The sequence below is a fragment of the Leucoraja erinacea genome, chromosome 20 (genome assembly GCF_028641065.1).
Source record: "Leucoraja erinacea ecotype New England chromosome 20, Leri_hhj_1, whole genome shotgun sequence".
Lineage (NCBI taxonomy): Eukaryota > Metazoa > Chordata > Chondrichthyes > Rajiformes > Rajidae > Leucoraja > Leucoraja erinaceus.
Window position 1 is genome coordinate 31728350 of NC_073396.1, and position 19567 is coordinate 31747916.

The 19567-nt window shown below is 42.2% G+C and overlaps 1 protein-coding gene across 2 annotated transcripts in view; it reads right to left on the reverse strand.

Moving 5' to 3' along the window:
• The window catches only part of rhbdl1 (rhomboid, veinlet-like 1 (Drosophila)), a 286461-nt gene that overhangs the window by 84053 nt on the left and 182841 nt on the right, over window positions 1-19567 (reverse strand). For both annotated transcript variants that reach the window (XM_055651799.1, XM_055651801.1), the window contains one exon: window positions 13141-13289. In XM_055651799.1, the coding sequence (XP_055507774.1) occupies window positions 13141-13289 (149 nt within the window). The remainder of the gene's footprint in view (window positions 1-13140; window positions 13290-19567) is intronic.

Below are 19567 nucleotides of genomic sequence, written 5' to 3' on the forward strand. Positions count from 1 at the left end.
GGGTTCCGCGAGAGGTCGCTAGAGGATCCGAGAGAAATAGTGATAAATAAGCTAATCATATGTAAATGCAATTTTGAGTCATAACAAAATGACCCAAAATGCATTTACATATGATTAGCCTAATTTCATATTCGTAATTTTATTATACACGTACGGCAAATTCAGCGACGTCATATTTAATGACGTCTCTACGGCGCCAGTGTGAAATGGCCTTTAGTGGTCAGTGGACAGGAGCTGTACGTGACGGATTTGTGTATCATCAAGTGACTCACTCGAGTACAGACACATGCACGGTCTCCAGCAGTCCTGTCTGTGCTTCCTGGCATCCAGGTACAGTCCCTCATTCACCCAAGTTATTTAGTAATTTTTACCTATCATTTAGGAATGTTATATGAATTTAAAAAATATAAGTATGTTTATGTTTATTTTTGTTAGTTTATCACAAGTTTATTTGTGTATGTTTTTGTTAGTTTATGAAAGGTTTATGTGTGTTGTTCTCTCTCTCTCTCTCTCTCTCTCTCTCTCTCTCTCTCTCTCTCTCTCTCTCTCTCTCTCTCTCTCTCTCTCTCCTCCAAGGTTAGTTCTTCTGTTTGCCTTTATTTGCTTCAGTTTTGAACAAGCAGTTTGATTTCAGTTTTGTTTTTTGCATTGTCAATAAACTTGAGAAAAAAGTAAGTTATTTTTTGCTTAAACCAGTTATCAGAAAAATATATTATGTTTGCCTTGTGAACTTTAAGTTTATGAAAGAGAAAGAAAGAGATTAATAAAGATATATAATCATTTTTATGTAGAGGATCCCTGAGATTACTTCAAGGGTTCCACAAGGGTAAAAATGTTGAGAAATGCTGCTCTAGAGCAGTGATTCCCAACCTGGGGCCATGGCAAATTTCAGGGGGGGCCACAGAAAAAATTGGGGATTTAGGTGGCAACAGAAAAATTTGGGGATTTAGGGGGCCACAGGTTCAATGAAGGGGGCCACTTTTTTTCCGCTAATAATGTCGGGGGGGGGGGGGCACAGAAAAATTAAAGAGCCCAAGGGGGCCATGAACTAAAAAAGGTTGGGAACCACTGCTCTAGAGTATCATCTGAAAGCTAATTATGATGTGTATTCAGGAACCTACAGAGGTGCACACAATGATAATTAGCCTTCAGGGTCATTTGTGTTTGATACTCTTTAATGAGCAGTGGCATCCAATTATGTTGCCAGGACCAGAGGGTCTGAGCTATAGCGAGGGATTGAATAGGCTGGGACTCTATTCCTTGGAGCGCAGAAGGATGAGGCGCAATCTTATTGAGGTATATGAAATCATGAGAGGAATAGATCGGGTAGATGCACAATCTCTTGCCCAGAGTAGGTGAATCGAGGATCAGGGGACATGGGTTTAAGGTGAAGGGGAAACGATTTAATAGGAATCTGAGGGGTAACCTTTTCACCCAAAGGGTGGTGGGTGTATGGAACAAGCTGTCAGTGGAGGTAGTTGAGGCAGGGACTATCCCAATGTTTAAGAAACAGTTAGACAGGTACATGGATAGGTCAGGTTTGTAGGGATATGGACCAAACGCAGACCAAGTTGTGGGTGGAGCAAGAAGCTGGTGTGGTCAAGTTGGGCTGAAGGGCCTGTTTCCACACTGTATCACTCTATGATGAAGAACCCATGTGCTGGTGGGAACAAGGTACTTTTAGATGGTTAAATGGGGCAGTCTTTACATACTCCAATGTCACACCATCCGACCAATTACAATTTTTCATTTTATATATCAGAAATATGTTGCATGGATATGATAGACATAAAAATTAGTGAAATTGACAAGAGTGACGGGGCTACAGGCGTTGGTTGATTGGCTGATGAGAAGTACAGTTATTTTCCTCTCTAAGTTAGGACAATGGGCTAAATTCAAGATAATTGGAAATCAGTCCAGGTAATACTTTCATGAATGAATAATTGAAACATTATCCGCTACTACCAATTCTTCCATCTCTGCCACATCTGGTCCCAAAATGAGGTTTTCCACACAAGCTGACCCGAGATGTCCTCATTCTTTAGTGAATGTGATTTTGCCCCCTTCTGTTATAGATGGGTCCCTCACACACGTCTCCTCTGTGGCCTATAGTTCTGCACTCACTCCCCCTCCAGACGCAACAAGGACAGAGTTCCCCTGGTGCTCACCTTTCACCCCACCAGCCTCTGCTTCTAACACATCATTCAGGTGGGACAGAAGTTCACATGCACCTCCTCCCACATCATCTACTACACCCGATGTGGGCTCCTGTACATCAAACATAGACTCAGTCCGTCAAGGCCTACAGGACCTCCCAGTTGCTAACCATTTTAACTCCCTTCCCCATTCCCATACTGACCTTTCTGTCCTGGGCCTCCTCCATTGCCAGAGTGATAAACCAGGATCTAAAGGTCCTTTTTATTACAATTAAATACTTTATTTGTAGTAAAGTAATCGATGAAATAAAAGCTGTGTCTAATGAAAGTAAATAAAACAGTTCAGGGAATCTGGATACAGGTCATCATGGTCTTGATGGTAACTTTTAGTTGGCTTGAGGAAAGCCAGAGGTTCTTAATCCTGTTAAATGCACACGCGTGCACTGTGATCATTACAGAATGTTTCTTGTGCCCTGGACAACACAAGTGAAGAAAGTGTCACAAATGTAGAAAGTGTTTCTGAGACTTGAGCAAGAGCTGATTTTGCCACAGTGACACACCAGCGTGGGACCAATAATAAAACAGGCGCAAAGACAGATGAGGTCCTGCAGGCAATCTTAGGCAGCTGGAAAGAGATTAAGAAGTAGAATGAATTTATTACTTGGGCTTCATGCCTGTATTCGCAGAAATAGAATTTAGAGATAGACACAAAATGCTGGAGTAACTCAGCGGGACAGGCAGCATCCCTGGAGAGGAGGAATGGGCGACGTTTCGGGTCGAGACCCTTCTTCAGATTGGTTAGGGATAAGGGAAACAAGAGATATAGATGGTGATGTGGGGTGATAAAGAACATTGAATGAAAGATGTGTAAAAAAGTAACGATGATAAAGGAAACAGGCCATTGGTAGCTGTTAGTTGGGTGAGAACGAGAAGCTGGTGCAGCTTGGGTGGGGGAGGGATAGAGAACGAGGGAATGCCGGGGCTACCTGAAGTGAGAGAAATCAATATTCACTGGGCTGTAAGCTGCCCGAGTGAAATATGAGATGCTGTTCCTCCAATTTGCGTTTAGCCTCACTCTGACAGTGGAGGAGTCGGAGGACAGAAAGGTCTGTGTAGGAATGGGAATGAGAATTAAAGTGTCCAGCAACCGGGAGATCAGGTTGGTTCACGCGGGCTGAGCGAAGGTGTTTCGCGAAACGATCACCCAGTCTGCACTTGGTCTCGCAGATGTATAACAGTCCACATCTTGAACAACAGATACAGTAGATGAGGTTGGAGGAGGTGCAAGTGAACCTCTGCCTAACCTGAAAGGACTGTCGGGGTCCCTGGACAGAGTCGAGGGAGGAGGTATAGCGACAGGTGTTGCATCTTCTGAGGTTGCAGGGGAAGGTACCTGGGGAGGGGGTGGTTTGGGTGGGAAGGGATGGGTTAACCAGGGAGTTGCAGAGGGAATGGGCTCTGCGGATGGCGGAAAGGGGTGGAGATGGGAAAATGTGGCTAGTGGTGGGATCCCGTTGGAGATGGCGGAAATTTCGGAGGATTATGTGTTTTCAACAAGCAAAGCTCCATATATTTAAGAGGGAGTTAGATGTGGCCCTTGTGGCTAAGGGGATCAGAGGGTATGGAGAGAAGGCAGGTACGGGATACTGAGTTGGATGATCAGCCATGATCATATTGAATGGCTGTGCAGGCTCGAAGGGCCGAATGGCCTACTCCTGCACCTAATTTCTATGTTTCTATGTTTCTATGATGAACCAGAAAATGAGAGGGAAAGCATTTGAAATATTTCAGCTCATCTGATATCTCAGTGACATCCAGTTTTTGTAACTTCAGTAGCATCTTCATACTCTGGTAATGGAAAGTGCAAGGAAGCTCTACTGTGTATTGTGCCTTTTTTCCCCCTAATTGTCCATGCCCCTTATTTACGACTAATGTGCCTATTTACAACTTTTGGATTCTCCTTTATCTTAGCTGTCAGCCTGTTCTCATTATCGCTCTTTGCATCTCCTATTTCCTTTCCCACTTCTGTTCTAATATTTCTCTATTCAGTCTGACTCTCACGTATTATCAACCTGACATCTGCCATACACCCTTTTTCCCTGCTTCATTGCCTTTGCTTGCTCATTCATCATCCACGGCGCTCAGTTTGCTGTTGATTTACCATTCCCCCTTGTAAGAATGCATCTCCATTGTGCATGAACAATCATCTATTTAAAGGTCAGATTAGATTTTTGCCTGCCAATCTTTCAATCCAATTCATCCAGCCATATATGTTTTAATCTTCTTAAATAAGCCTTCCCCCAGATAAGTACTACACTGTAGATTGTTCCCAATCTTTTTTTAAATCTAAATCTTCCAACGCAATGATGATTGTTATTCTGTGTCACTAATTGATTCATCACTCACATATTGTTGTCTTGATCAAATAAAGGTTGCAAGGATAAGCGCAGTGAATGCAGGCTAGTCAGCTTAACCTTGGCAATGCAAAAGCAGCTCGAGCCAATCATCCTGGGCAAAATTAACAGCCACTTGGACAAGTGTGGATCAATACAGAAAAGTCAGCACAAATTTGTTAAAGACAAATTGTATTTATCCAACGTAAATGTTTTTTTCATGAGGTAATAGAGGTAGTTGAAGATGTGTGCACGGGCTTTCATCAGGCGCTTGCCATATTATATGTTTGTCAGAAAAATTGAAGACTGAGGAATGAAGGAGGAATGACAAAGTAGATATGACATTGGCTGAGGGTGAAGAAATAGAGAGTAATGGTGAATAATTGTTTACTGGACTGGTAGTTTAATTCAGTTTAGTTTATTGTCACGTGTACCAGTAGATGGTACATAGTGGCATTCCCTAGGGATTGGTCCAGATCGATAGCTTTTCATGGTACAGATTAATGACTTGGACCAATGCCAATTGTATATGATACAAAATTGGACATTTGCTAAACAGTGAGGAAGATAGTGATAAACTTCAAAAATGTTGTTAGAATGCACAGATAAAATTTAACACACTAATGGGCCTGTCCCACTTAGGCGATTTTTCAGGCGACTGCCAGCGACTGTCAAGTTGCTGGTAGTCGCCTGAAAAACCGGCAACTGGAACGGCGCCTGTCAGAGTGTCAGAGACTGATTGGCTCTAGCCTGAGTGGGAGGAGAGAAGTGAGTCAGAGGGGTGAAAACAGTTGAAAAGTAGAAGCCAAGCACAGGCAGACTTTACTCAGAACTGCTGTAGATTTGGGAGCAACAGCAGGAGGAGATTAGTAAGAGATCAGACTGATTGGCTCTAGCCCGAGTGGGAGGAGAGAAGTGAGTCAGTGCCGGGAAAACAGTTGAAAACTGAGGAATTTGGTTTATAAATTGGTAAATCAGGGAATTTATCAGTCAATTTAAGCAAGACTGCTCTTAGGGAGCGGCAGTGAGTGAGCGGCCTTGTGAGTAAAGTGCCCTGTGAGTCTTTGGCGAGGAGACCACGCAATACGCTTGAGGGGTAGAGACGAAAGAAGGAGATGTCAGGCAAGCTGATTCAGTGCGATGCTTGCAGTATGTGGGAGGTCAAGGACACCGCTGGTGCCTCTGGCTGCTACAAATGCAAGAAGTGCATCCAGGTAGAGCTCCTGAAGGACCGTGTTGGGGAACTGGAGAAGCAAGTGGATGACCTCCGGTTCGTCCGAGAAACGGAGTCGTTCCTCGACAAGTCCTACAGTAACATTGTTACACCTAAGGTACTGGAAGAGAGAAGGTGGGAGACAGTGAGAAAGGGAGGGAAGCATGGAATGCCAACGTCCCCGGGTGTGGTACCTCTTGTGAACAGGTTCACCCGCTTAGAAGCTGTTGGGACAGAAGACGTGAGCGGTGGACTGGCCTGTGATGCGAATAGGACTGTTGAGCCAAAACCAAAAAGATCTAAGGTAGGCAACGCCATTGTAGTGGGAGACTCCATTGTGAGAGGTACGGACAGGGGTTTCTGCGGCAACAGACGGGATGCGAGGATGGTGTGCTGCCTTCCCGGTGCCAGGATCCAGGATGCCACAGACAGAGTGCAGAAAATCCTCAAGGGCGAAGGTGAACATCCGGAAGTGGTAGTGCATGTCGGCACAAACGATGTCGGAAAGAAGGGGATGAATATTCTGCAGCATGACTTTAGAGAGCTCGGAAAAATGCTGAAAAGCAGGACCTCCAGGGTTGTTATCTCCGGTTTGCTTCCAGTTCCTCGTGCTGGCGAGAGCAGGAACAGGGAGATACGGGACCTGAACGTGTGGCTGAGGAACTGGTGCACGGGGCAGGGATTTAGATTCTTAGATCACTGGGATCTGTTTTGGGGTAAGGGGGAACTGTACAAAAGGGATGGATTGCATCTTAACAGGTGTGGGACCAGCATTCTGGCAGGCAGATTTGCCACTGCTACACGGGTGGTTTTAAACTGAATAAGGGGGGGTGGGGTGTCGAATGGGATAGTGGAGGATGGAGTTAAAGGGAAAGAGTTTCTTAAATGTGTGAGCGTAGAGACAGAGGGGTGTAAAATGAGGGTAGAAGCAATAGGTAGCAAGGTGAAAAGTAAAAGTGGCAGGCCGGCAAATCCAGGGCAAAAATCAAAAAGGGACACTTTTCAGCATAATAGTATAAGGGGTAAGAGTGTTGTAAAAACAAGCCTGAAGGCTTTGTGTCTCAATGCAAGGAGCATTTGTAATAAGGTGGATGAGTTGAATGTGCAGATAGCTATTAATGACTATGATATAGTTGGGATCACGGAGACATGGCTCCAGGGTGACCAAGGCTGGGAGCTGAACATCCAGGGATATTCAATATTCAGGAGGGATAGACAGAAAGGGAAAGGAGGTGGGGTAGCGTTGCTGGTTAGAGAGCAGATTAACGCAATAGAAAGGAAGGACATTAGCTTTGAGGATGTGGAATTGATATGGGTAGAGCTGCAAAACACTAAGGGGCAGAAAACGCTAGTGGGAGTTGTGTACAGGCCACCTAACAGTAGTAGTGGAGTTGGGGATGGCATCAAACAGGAAATTAGAAATGCTTGTGAAAACAGTTATAATGGGTGACTTCAATCTACATATAGATTGGGTGAATCAAATTGGCAAGGGTGCTGAGGAAGAGGATTTCTTGGAATGTATGCGGGATAGTTTTCTAAACCAACATGTAGAGGAACCAACGAGAGAGCAGGCTATTCTAGACTGGGTATTGAGTAATGAGGAAGGGTTAGTTAGCAGTCTTGTTGTGCGTGGCCCCTTGGGCAAGAGTGACCATAATATGGTTGAGTTCTTCATTAGGATGGAGATTGACATCGTTAATTCAGAAACAAGGGTCCTGAACTTAAAGAAAAGTAACTTTGAGGGTATGAGACGTGAATTGGCCAAGATAGACTGGCGATTGATTCTTAATGGGTTGACGGTGGATATGCAATGGAAGGCATTTAAAGACTGCATGGATGAACTACAACAATTGTTCATCCCAGTTTGGCAAAAAAAAATAAATCAGGGAAGGTAGTGCATCCGTGGATAACAAGGGAAATCAGGGATAGTATCAAAACAAAAGATGAAGCGTACAAATTAGCCAGAAAAAGCAGCCTACCAGAGGACTGGGAGAAATTCGAGACCAGCAGAGGAGGAGCAGGGGCTTAATTAGGAAAAGGAAAATTGATTATGAAAGAAAAACTGGCAGGGAGGTTCTGACTGCAAAAGTTTTATAGATCTTGAAGACCACAAAAGATTAGTTAAAAACAAATGTTGGTCCCTTGCAGTCAGAAACCGGTGAATTGATCATGGGAAACAAAGACATGACAGAACAATTGAATAACTACTTTGGTTCTGTCTTCCTGGGAAGACAGGAAAAAATATGCCGGAAAAAAGGGGACCGGGGGTCAAATGAGATGGAGGAACTGAGTGAAATCCAGGTTAGCCGGGAAGTTGTTAGGTAAATTGAATTTATAAAGGCCAATAAATCCCCAGGGCCAGATAGGCTGCATCCCAGAGTACTTTCCCCAGAAATAGTGGATGCATTAGTGATAATTTTTCAAAACTCTTTAGATTCTGGAGTAGTTCCTGAGGATTGGAGGGTAGCTAATGTAACACCATGTTTTAAAAAGGGAGGGAGAGAGAAAACGGGGAATTACAGACCAGTTAGTCTAACATCGGTAGTGGGGAAACGGCTAGAATCAGTTATTAAAGATGGGATAGCAGCACATTTGGAAAATGGTGAAATCATTGGACAAAGTCAGCATGGATTTATGAAAGGTAAATCATGTCTGATGAATCTGATAGAATTTTTCGAGGATGTAACTAGTAGAGTGGATAAGGGAGAACCAGTGGATGTGTTATATCTGGACTTTCAGAAGGCTTTCGACAAGGTCGCACATAAGAGATTAGTATACAAACTTAAAGCGTATTGGGGGTTCAGTATTGATGTGGATAGAGAACTGGCTGGCAAACAGGAAGCAAAGAGTAGGAGTAAACGGGTCCTTTTCAGAATGGCAGGCAGTGACTAGTGGGGTACCGCAAGTTCAGTGCTGGGACCCCAGCTATTTACAATATATATTAATGATTTGGACAAGGGAATTGAATGCAACATCTCCAAGTTTGCGGATGACACGAAGCTGGGCGGCAGTGTTAGCTGTGAGGAGGATGCTAGGGGGCTGCAAGGTGACTTGGATAGGCTGGGGAGTGGGCAAATGCATGGCAGATGCAGTATAATGTGGATAAATGTGAGGTTATCCACTTTGGTGGCAAAAACAGGAAAGTAGACTATTATTTAAATGGTAGCCGATTGGGCAAGAGGGGAGATGCAACAAGACCTGGGTGTCATCGTACACCAGTCATTAAAAGTAGGCATGCAGGTGCAGCAGGCAGTGAAGAAAGCGAATGGTATGTTAGCATTCATAGCAAAAGGATTTGAGTATAAGAGCAGGGAGGTTCTACTGCAGTTGTACGGGGTCTTGGTGAGACCACACCTGGAGTATTGCGTACAGTTTTGGTCTCCTAATCTGAGGAAATACATTCTTGCCTTAGAGGGAGTACAGAGAAGGTTCACCAGACTGATTCCTGGGATGTCAGGACTTTCATATGAAGAAAGACTGGATAGACTTGGCTTGTACTCGCTAGAATTTGGAAGTTTGAGGGGGGATCTTATAGAAACTTACAAAATTCTTAAGGGGTTGGACAGGCTAGATGCAGGAAGATTGTTCCCGATGTTGGGGGAAGTCCAGAACAAGGGGTCACAGTTTAAGTATAAGGGGAAAATCTTTTAGGAACGGGATGAGGAAAACATTTTACACACAGAGAGTGGTGAATCTCTGGAATTCTCTGCCGCAGAAGGTAGTTGAGGCCAGTTCATTGGCTATATTTAAGAGGGAGTTAGATGTGGCCCTTGTGGCTAAAGGGATCAGGGGGTATGGAGAGAAGGCAGGTACGGGATACTGAGTTGGATGATCAGCCATGATTGTATTGAATGGCGGTGCAGGCTCAAAGGGCCGAATGGCCTACTCCTGCACCTATTTTCTATGTTTCTATGTTTCTATGAACACACACAAACACAAACACACACACCACACACACACACACACAAAACACACACACACACACACACCTCCACACACACACACACACACACACACACACACACACACACACACACTCACACACATCGCTTCCTTCACCAACCCATTATGCAGGTGGGGGACAGGGCAAGCGGGGGGAGCGCTGTCTGAGTGAAATTCACGGTGCAAGGCCAAGGTGATACCCGATGAACAGGAAAGTTGATGCTACAATTAGGACGGCTAAAGCACAGTGTAAGGTAAGTCCTTTAAAAGAGGGGGGGGAGTGGGAGGGGGTGGGGGAGAGAGGAGGGGGGGCGAGAAGGGGGGAGATGGAGCGGACACAACGTTTAAGAGCGAGAGATACACGGCTGTGAAGTTCGGCGGACATTTAACATTACTGGTCGGTTTTCCTTGGTTCGTAAAACTACTGCTTACGTTTTTTTTTTTCCCAATGAGCCAATGAAACTCACCGGTCAGCACCGGCTACAATGTACGAGAACCTGGCAAACCCACCAGGACCTCCTGGTGACTCATCTACGGCACGATTCCTCTCGCTGCTCTCCATGGCGGCTTTATTCTAGTCGCCGCTAATTTTCCAACATGTTGAAAATTTCACGGCGACCATAATGAGGCCGCGACTAATTCCCAGAGTGCAGGAACCCGTCACGACCATGAAGGCGACTCCCCGGCAACTACCTGTGAACATGTGGCGACCTTGTGGCGATCGCAGAGTCTCCTGCAGTTGCCTAAAAAGTCGCCTAAGTGGGAAAGGCCCATTAGTGTGAAATTAACATTTAGATAGGAAGAAACGAAAAAATGGAATGGGTACAGTTAGAAAACATAGACATAGAAAATAGGTGCAGGAGTAGGCCATTCGGCCCTTCGAGCCAGCACCGCAATTCAATATGATCATCCAAAATCAGTACCCCGTTCCTGTTTTTTCTCCGTATCCCTTGTTTCCATTAGCCCTAAGAGCTAAATCTAACTCTCTCTTGAAAGCATCCAGTGAATTGGCCTCCAGTGGCAGAGAATTCCACAGATTCACAACTCTCTGGGTAAAAATGTTTTTCCTCATCTCTCTGTGTGAAAATGTTTATCCTTATACTAAATGAAAGTAAACAAACAGAGAGACCAAGCTAAATTATACCTGAATATTAGAAAGTGGCCGGAGAGGTAGAGACAGTTTTAAGATACTCGGAGATTACACTATGAATCTAAGATGATGCGCAGGATGTCCAAGAATAAAGTGTATTGAGGGGGTGGGAGATTGCAACCTTCACGTGGTCCGCCCTGTTTCGACGAATGCAATCAACCCGGCGTGCACAATCAAATAAGATCAAATAGAACAAGTTGTCCTACAACTTTAAGCTGTGCATCCTACAATTTTAGGACTCACCGTCGCCCCCTTGGGGCTTCAACATGGGGCTTCAACGTCGGGAGAAAAATGGTGAGCAGGGGAGAGAAAAGACTTTGCCTTCCATCGCAGTGAGGAGGAGATGCACTGTGATGGATGTTTGTGTGAATTAAATTGGTTGTGTGTCTAGTAGTAATCATTTTTGTTTGTATGGCTGTAGAAATAGAGTTTCGTTTGAGCCTCACTGAGGTTCAAATGACAATAAATATTGTATTGCATGCCATACGCAAGAAGAAGAAGAAGTGTATTGACCTTCTCTGAAGCACTGCTTCACTTGCAATTAGGTTGTTGTGCCCAATCCTGGCCACTATAATTATGGAAGCAAATGAAGGGAAGAAAATGAAGGAGTGCTAAGAGAATGGCCGCAGGATGAAGGACTCGTTATACAGACAGGCGGGAGAAGCAGGGGTTGCTCTCCTTGGAGAAGGAAGATTGAGAAGAAATTTGGAAGGAGTGTTCAAAACCAGGTCGTGGCAAAGAAATTGTTCAAATTGGTGGAAAGTCATTAATGAGAAAACAAATGCTTAAAGTGACCAACAAAACACTAACAAGTACATTGGGAATGCTGGGGCAGAATTCCCAAACGGTTAATTTACAAGCTGAATTGGTAGTAAGGAAGGCAAATGCAATGTTACCGTTCATTTCGAGAGGGCTAGAATAAAAGCAGGGATGTAATGCTGAGGTTTTAATAGGCACAGGTTTGACCGCAATTGGAATATTGCGAGCAGTTGTAGGCCACATACTTGGCACTGGAGAGGGTCCAGAAGACATTTACGAGAATGGTCCCAGGGATGAGTGAGTTCGCATATGATGAGCGTTCGATCGATCTGGGCTTGTACTCACTGGAGTTGAGAAGGATTTGGGGGGGGATCTCATTGAAGCTTACCAAATAATGAATGGCCTGGACAGAGTGGATGTAGAATTCATTGCCACAGGTGGCTGTGGAGGTCATGTTATTGGGTCATTTTAAAGTTGAGATTGACAGCTTCTTGATTAGTAAGGGTGTCAAGGGTTAATGGAGAGCAGACAAGAGAATGGGGTTGAGAGAGAAAGATAGATCAGCCACGATTGAGTGGCAGAGTAGACTCGACGGGCTGAATGCCCTAATTCTGCTCCTATGAAGTTATGAACAAGGAAAACCTTTTTTTCCATCTATCAGACCTGAATTGAAAGCACCATGTCATAAGTTGGTGCAACTAGCTTCAATCATGGATTTCAAATAGACATTTGCAGAGGAATAACAATGAAATGGGACTAACAGGATTGCTCTTGCAAAAAGCCAGCATTGGCTTGTAGAATTATCTGTACTGATAACAATTTACAGCTTTGTGGATGGGATTTTGCATATAATTCTCTCTGTACTCAGTTCTGTGGATGAATACCCTGTACAGGCAATCCTTGGTTTACTTAAACATTCTGTTTCTGGGAACTGTCCCTCGGCCAATTTCTCCAGAAGTAAGTAACATCCATTTTCTATGGCTACTTGCATTGGATCACTCATTCATTTCATCGAGTAAACACCTGAATGCAACTTATAATTAAACTAATTGTACTATGTACTGTATCCAGCCATTAATGAATACATTAAATATTATTCTCTTTATCAGCTTGAAACAAATCTTTAAAATGTATTGCAGCATTTGTGTAAAGTCAGATTTTTGTAAGTCAGGTCATTCCTAGCCCAGGGGAGCCCCTGTCTTTATGCTAGTTATTTCTGGAGCTACGGGACAATCAGGGAATTCTGCACAAGCTTCCTCTAGCAACACAAGGCTAGTCTAGCTGCCTTTATGCCCGCAGAAGATAGGGCAGCAAGAAAGAGTGCGGATATCTGTGGCCACAGGGGAAAGTAGACAGCGCATTAGATGGATGCCCGCACATACTTGCAGGGTGGAACATCTTTTAAATGAGGGACAATGTGCCCGGCACTTTTGCTCCAGCATTCCATTCCTCTGGCTATCAACGTTATCAGGATCTTACTGGGTCTCACACAATCAATCGAAGGCATGTAACATTTGTCCGACCTACCCAGCATGCATGAACATGTAGGTGAAGAATCGCCAGACGTGAGCTCGATGTCCCGGATGGTAGACCAGCGGACTCTTTATGTAGTCTGGGTGGTAAGTCTGCAGAACCCACTTGTTCAGCATGGCCCCATAGCAGATAAATATAATAATCTGGAAGAGAAATTAACATTAGCGATCTACACATTCCATCCAGTCTCCAGAAAATCTCCACAAATCAAACCCTCCAATCTATGAAACATAGTTAAAAGGAATGGTAAAAAGCAGACTATCAAATGTGTATAAATAAATAAATAAATAAATAAATAAATACAATCAAAATAAATAATTTGCAGGTTCACAGACATTTTTTAAAAATTCTTTCCAAGTTATTCTATATACTGAATATTCTATCTTCCAGCCTTTGGCAGAGAAATTTACATTTAGGCCACACCAGCCCGACTTTACAAAAAGCGAGTATTCTGCACAGCCCAAACCCCAAGCAGACCTATTAAATACAAAGCCCATGGACTCAATTAATAACTACCTACATACTTAGAACAAGTTAAAATAATCTTTTAGGCAAACTCCCATCTCAAGCTGCATTGGCACAAAGATCAGCTCAATGTCCGTCTCATTTAATGTTCACAGAACTTTGTTGTGCAACTTATTGATTGTCACATGCCCTGTACAACAACAAAAAGGGCAATTTAAATTATGGGCAATATTAGCGTATGTACCTTTTCAATAGACAAATAGAACAGAACTGCATCTAAACAGGCCCTTCAGCCCACAATGTCCATGCCAAGCATGATGCTGTTAAACTAATCACCTCTGCTTAAACATGATCCATACCCTGAATTCCCTGGATATTAATATGCCTATCTAAAGACTCTTAAAAGCCACAATCATACCTGCCTCCAACATCACCATCCCTGGCAGTGCATTCCAGGCATTCACGACTGTTTGTATAAAAATAATTTGCATGCTCATCTCCTCTAAATGTTGCCCCTCTCAAATTTTTAGCATCGAGTGTATGACATTCCCACTCTGCGACAAAGGTTCTGACTGTCTACCTCATCTATGCCTCGCAGATTGTTATATACGTATGCCAGGTCTCCCCGCAACCTCCAGCGTTCCAGGGAAAACAACCCAAGTCCGTTCCAACAGTCTCTCCCTGTAGCTAAAGGGCCTGTCCCACTGTACGAGGTAATTCAAGAGCTCTCCCGAGTTCTCCCCTGATTCGAGCTTGTGTAATGCACTTAGCGGGTACGTAGGGGCTCGTACGAGTAAAAAGTAACAATTGTTTTCATCAAGAGTATTTTTTCACTCGTGGACATTTTTCACAGTGTTGAAAAAAGGCATGAGTTTACCGGATTTCCCCAGTACCTACTGTTACTCCTACGAGCCGCTACGAGACATCGACAAACACCTAGGTGTCTGCTACGTACATTACACAAGCTTGAATCAAGGGAGAACTCAGAAGAACTCTTGAATGACCTCGTACAGTGGGACAGGCCCTTTATCCTGTCTAATGTTTTGGTGGACCATCCCCAAAGCCTCCACATTCTTTCTGCCATGGGCCAACCAGAACTGTGCACAATACTCCAAATGTGACCCAACCATTGACTTATCGTGCTCCAAGATGACATCCGGATTTTTATACTCAATGTATTGACCAATGAAGGTAAGCATACATACACCTTCTTTACCACTCAATCTATTTGTGTCAGCCCTACCATTCCTCACTACATCAATGGTGTTAAGGATTCTGCCATCAGCTGTATACCTTCCCCTTACATCCGGCCTCACAAAGTGCAACATCTCACACTTGCTCGGATTAAAGTCCATCTGCCTTTTCTCCACCCATTTCTGTAACTGATCTATATCCCACTTTTACTTTGACTGTCTTCCTCACTGTCCACAACTCCAGCAGTTGTAGGTTATCTACAAACTTACTAATCAACTCATTTACATTTACGTCCATCGTTTATATACATTACAAACAACAGTGGAACTCCGCTGGCCACATACCTCCAGCCAGAATAATTCCCTTCCTCAACACTTCTCTGCCTTCTTTGAGTAAGAGTTGTGAATCAAAATGCCCAAGTTACCATGGACTCCTTGCATCTTAATCTTGTGGATTAGTCTACCATGGGAGGCTTTGACAAATGCCTTACTAAAATCCATGTAGACAACATCCACTGCCCTAAAGTCATCTATCATCTTTGTCAACTCAAAAAAAAACTAAATCAAATCCCTGTTGTGGACAAAGCCATCCTGACTCGAAGGGCCGAATGGCCGAATGGCCTACTCCTGCACCTATTGTCTATTGACTATCATTACCTAGCCATTCTCTTCCAACTGTAGCACATATAGTGGCTGCATCATTAACACTTAAGGTGTATTGCTATTCAAAATCAAATCTTGCTGTATGTCCCTTGTCATTTGATTTAAAGTATTTTGAGAGGTTCTGCAGTCACAATAAGATGTTTTGTAAAAACAAATCCTTTCTTTTTTTTTTTTTTAATTTAATTTTTATTAGCAGTACAGTAAATCACATTAATACATCGCATATATCTTATTACATTATGTTGTACCACTTCATTTTTTGAGCTTAAAAAAAGATAGAAATAAAAGAAGTAAGGAAAGTAAGCAAGAATCGTGAAGGTGCAGGAAAGTGTTGGGAGAAGAGAACCCCTTAGGGAAGGAATTCGAGAAGGAAGCAAAGAAAAGAAATAAGACCCTAGAAAGAAAAGAAAAAAAAAGAAGAAAGGAAAATCAATCGCTCTATTGTAACACAAAACTCTGCAAAAAAGGATATACCAACCGTGTTTTTATTAAAAATTTATTTTATACCCCCCGTTTCCAGGTCTTGGTAGCCTTTATGTTATAACTTATTATTGCACCTTATGCTTGTAATAGTTCCATAAATGCAGACCACGTCTTTTGGAAGTGATCTGCTTTGCCTGCTAGGAGGAGTCTCATCTCTTCCAAGTGTAATGTTTCGAACATGTTTGAAATCCACATTTTTGTTGTTGGTATTGGAGCATTTTTCCAAAATTTAAGTATAAGCTTTTTATTAGCCCATAATTAAGTAAATTCTTTTGAAACATATTTAATTCTGGGTTACCTTCCGATTTTCCAAAAATGATCCATTCTACTTTGGGTAGTAGTTTTGTTTTAAATAATTTTGTGAAGATTTCAAATATTTCGTTCCAGAATTTTTGGATTTTTATACAGAAAACAAAAGAGTGTGCTATGTTAGCTTCTTGTGACTGACATTTATCACAAATGGGTGAGACATTGGGGAAAAGTTTATTTATTTTAGTTTTTGAATAATATAGTCTATGTAATGTTTTATATTGGATTAGAGTATGCCGTACGTTGATCGAGCATTTATGCACATATAATAAGTGTTTATCCCAGCTCTCTTTTGAAATTTTTATAGCTAATTCTTGTTCCCAGTCTCTTCTAATATTATCTGTTGTAGGTATTTCTATATTCAATATAATATTATATAAATATGATATTAGATTTGCTGATTCAGCCTTTATCTTCATGGCTTCATCTAATAAGTCTGGGGGCATATTATAATAGTCTTTTGTATATTTTTTCAGATAATCACGGATTTGAAGATATTTAAAATATTGATTATTTTTCAAGTTATATTTCAGTTGTAATTGTTGAAATGGTAATAATTTTCCTAATTCATACAAGTCTCCGAGCGTTTTGATTCCCGTTCTTTCCCATTGTGTAAATGATTTAGCTATAATTGAGGGTTTAAACGAAGGGTTATTGGCTATTGGCTATTGGCATTAGCAGAGATAGATTTATTAATTTTAAGTTCTGTTTTATTTGTTTCCAAGTTCTAATTGTACTATGTATCATTGGATTTTTCTGAAATCCTTTCTGAAATAATGCATGTCAATGATTATATCAACGATTTGGATGAGAAGTACAAGGCAGGATTAGTAAATTTGCAGATAACACTGAAGTGGGTGTTATTGTATATAGCAATGATAAATATCAATGGTTAGAGCAGGATTTTGATCAGTTGGGCAAGTGAGCAGAGGAATAGTTAATGGAGATAAATGTAAGGTGTTCCACTTTGGGAAGTCTAACCAGATATGTAAATGACAGAGCACAGGGGAGTGTTGCAGAGCCAGAGGGACCTAGGAGAGCAGGTACACAGTTCCTTGAAAGTGACATCACAGATAGATAAACTGATCAAGAAGGTTTTCGGCACATTGGCCTTCATCAGTCAGGATATTCAGTATAGAAGTTGGGATGTTAAAGTGAGGCCACAACCAGAATATTGTGTCCAGTTTTGTTCACCGTGAAACAGGAAATATGTTGTTTAGCTGGAAAAAGTGCAGAGAAGATTTCCAAGGAGATTGCCAGGACTTGAAGGACTGAGCTATGGGGAGAGGTTGGGCAGGCCAGGACTTTATTCCTTGGAGCTCCAAGGAATAAGCTTCCTTAACTGTGATGACAAGTGATCTTATAAAGGTGTATGAGATCATGAGAGGAATAGATTTAGATGTGCAGGGCCTTTTACCCAGAGTAGGGGAATCAAGAACCAGAGGGTAAAGATTTAATAGGAATCTGAGGGACAACTTTTTCACACAGACAGTGGTGGGTATATGAAATGAGCTGCCGTAGGAAGTGGTTGAGGCAGAAAATATAACAACATTTAAAAGAGATTTGGACAGGTACATGGATAGGGAACATTTTGAGGGATATAGGTCAAAAGCAGTCAGGCGGGGCAAGTATAGATGATGCACCTTGATTGGAATAGGCAAACTGGGCTGAAGGGTCTGGTTCCATGCTATATGTCTTCACATTGTTGCAGAAATTCATTGCCATTCACCACTATTTACAATGTGCAAGCAAATGCGACCTTGAGATTTCCGTTGATGCCTTTATTCATAAGTTGCGCTGTTCTGCAGACTTCGCCACCACAATTAACTTAACTGATTCGACATGTCGAGATATTTATGACCTGCTCCTGCACTGATGCAAGAGAGCATTTATAATGACAAGTAAACTATATTTATTCTATGGGTTCAAAAATGCATGTAGGTCATAGTTCCCTCAGATAAAAATACCTAAGCATCATGAATGAAAATAAGAAGGAATAACACTTTAAAAATATAATATGCTAATTCATCTCAGTGCTTTATAAAATGTTTGCTGGTTTTTAGGTTGAGAATTATTTTAAATGTGCTTTGATGCTAATGATTTTGGATCTGAGGTATCTCTTTAAACTAATGCGTCATTGAAAAAGTACTATGAAAAATAGGTAAATTTACTCCACAACGGTCAGTAATAGCCCTGTCCCACGGTACGAGTTCATTCCAAGAGCTCTCCCGAGATTAAAAAAAATCAAACTCGTGGTAAGCAGAGAATGAACGTAGCGGGTAAGTCGGAGCTCGGGGACGTCTCTTAGCGGCTCGTAACGCTAACGGCAGGTACTCGGGAAGACTCGCTAACGGCAGGTAAGCACGGGTGGACTCATGAAGATTTCTCAACATGTTGAAAAATGTCCACGAGAGCCCCGAGTACCGATGAGTGGCCATTACCGTAAATCTCCGAGTTTGAATCAGGGCAAACTCGGGAGAACTCTTGGAATGAACTCGTACCGTGGGACAGGGCTTTAAAACTTTGTGGCCTACACTTCAAAATCAGTGAGATTTTCACGGGAAAAAATTAACATGTCAATTTGTCCTATTCCTCTGGTAATTAAATAGATTTTTAATTTAGTTCAATAAAATGTTAATTTAATTTCAAATCTTGATGTTCGTTATTCAAAAATGACTTTTGATTTAATATAGACTGTCCACTGATATTTGCCTAAGTTACAATATTTTCAATGTTGTATAAAAAGAACTAAATATGATAACATACTAATTCTACATTGCAGGAAAAAGAAGTCTCATTATAAGTGTTATACCTATTTTTTTCATTTCAGACTTTCAATGATTACAATCCCCTCAAAGAATCTTTATTGCAAAAAGAAATACATTGTTCAAACAATACCTCAGTCAACAAGCCAGGAATAAACATAGAAACATAGAAGATAGGTGCAAGAGTAGGCCATTCAGCCCTTCGAGCCAGCACCGCCATTCAATATGATCATGGTTGATCATCCAAAATCAGTACCACGTTCCTGCTTTTTCCCCCATATCCCTTCAATCCGTTAGCCTTGAGAGCTATATCTGACTCTCCCTTGAAAACATCCGTTGAATTGGCCTCCGCTGCCTTCTGTGGCAGAGAATTCCACAGATTCACAACTCTCTGGGTGAAAACGTTTTTCCTCATCTCAGTCCTAAATGACCTACCCCTTATTCTTAAAATGTGACTCCTGGTTCTGGACTCACCCAACATTGGGAACATTTTCCCTAAGAAAACATATTTTGAAGTATTTAAAAAGTTTGGGACAGGATGAC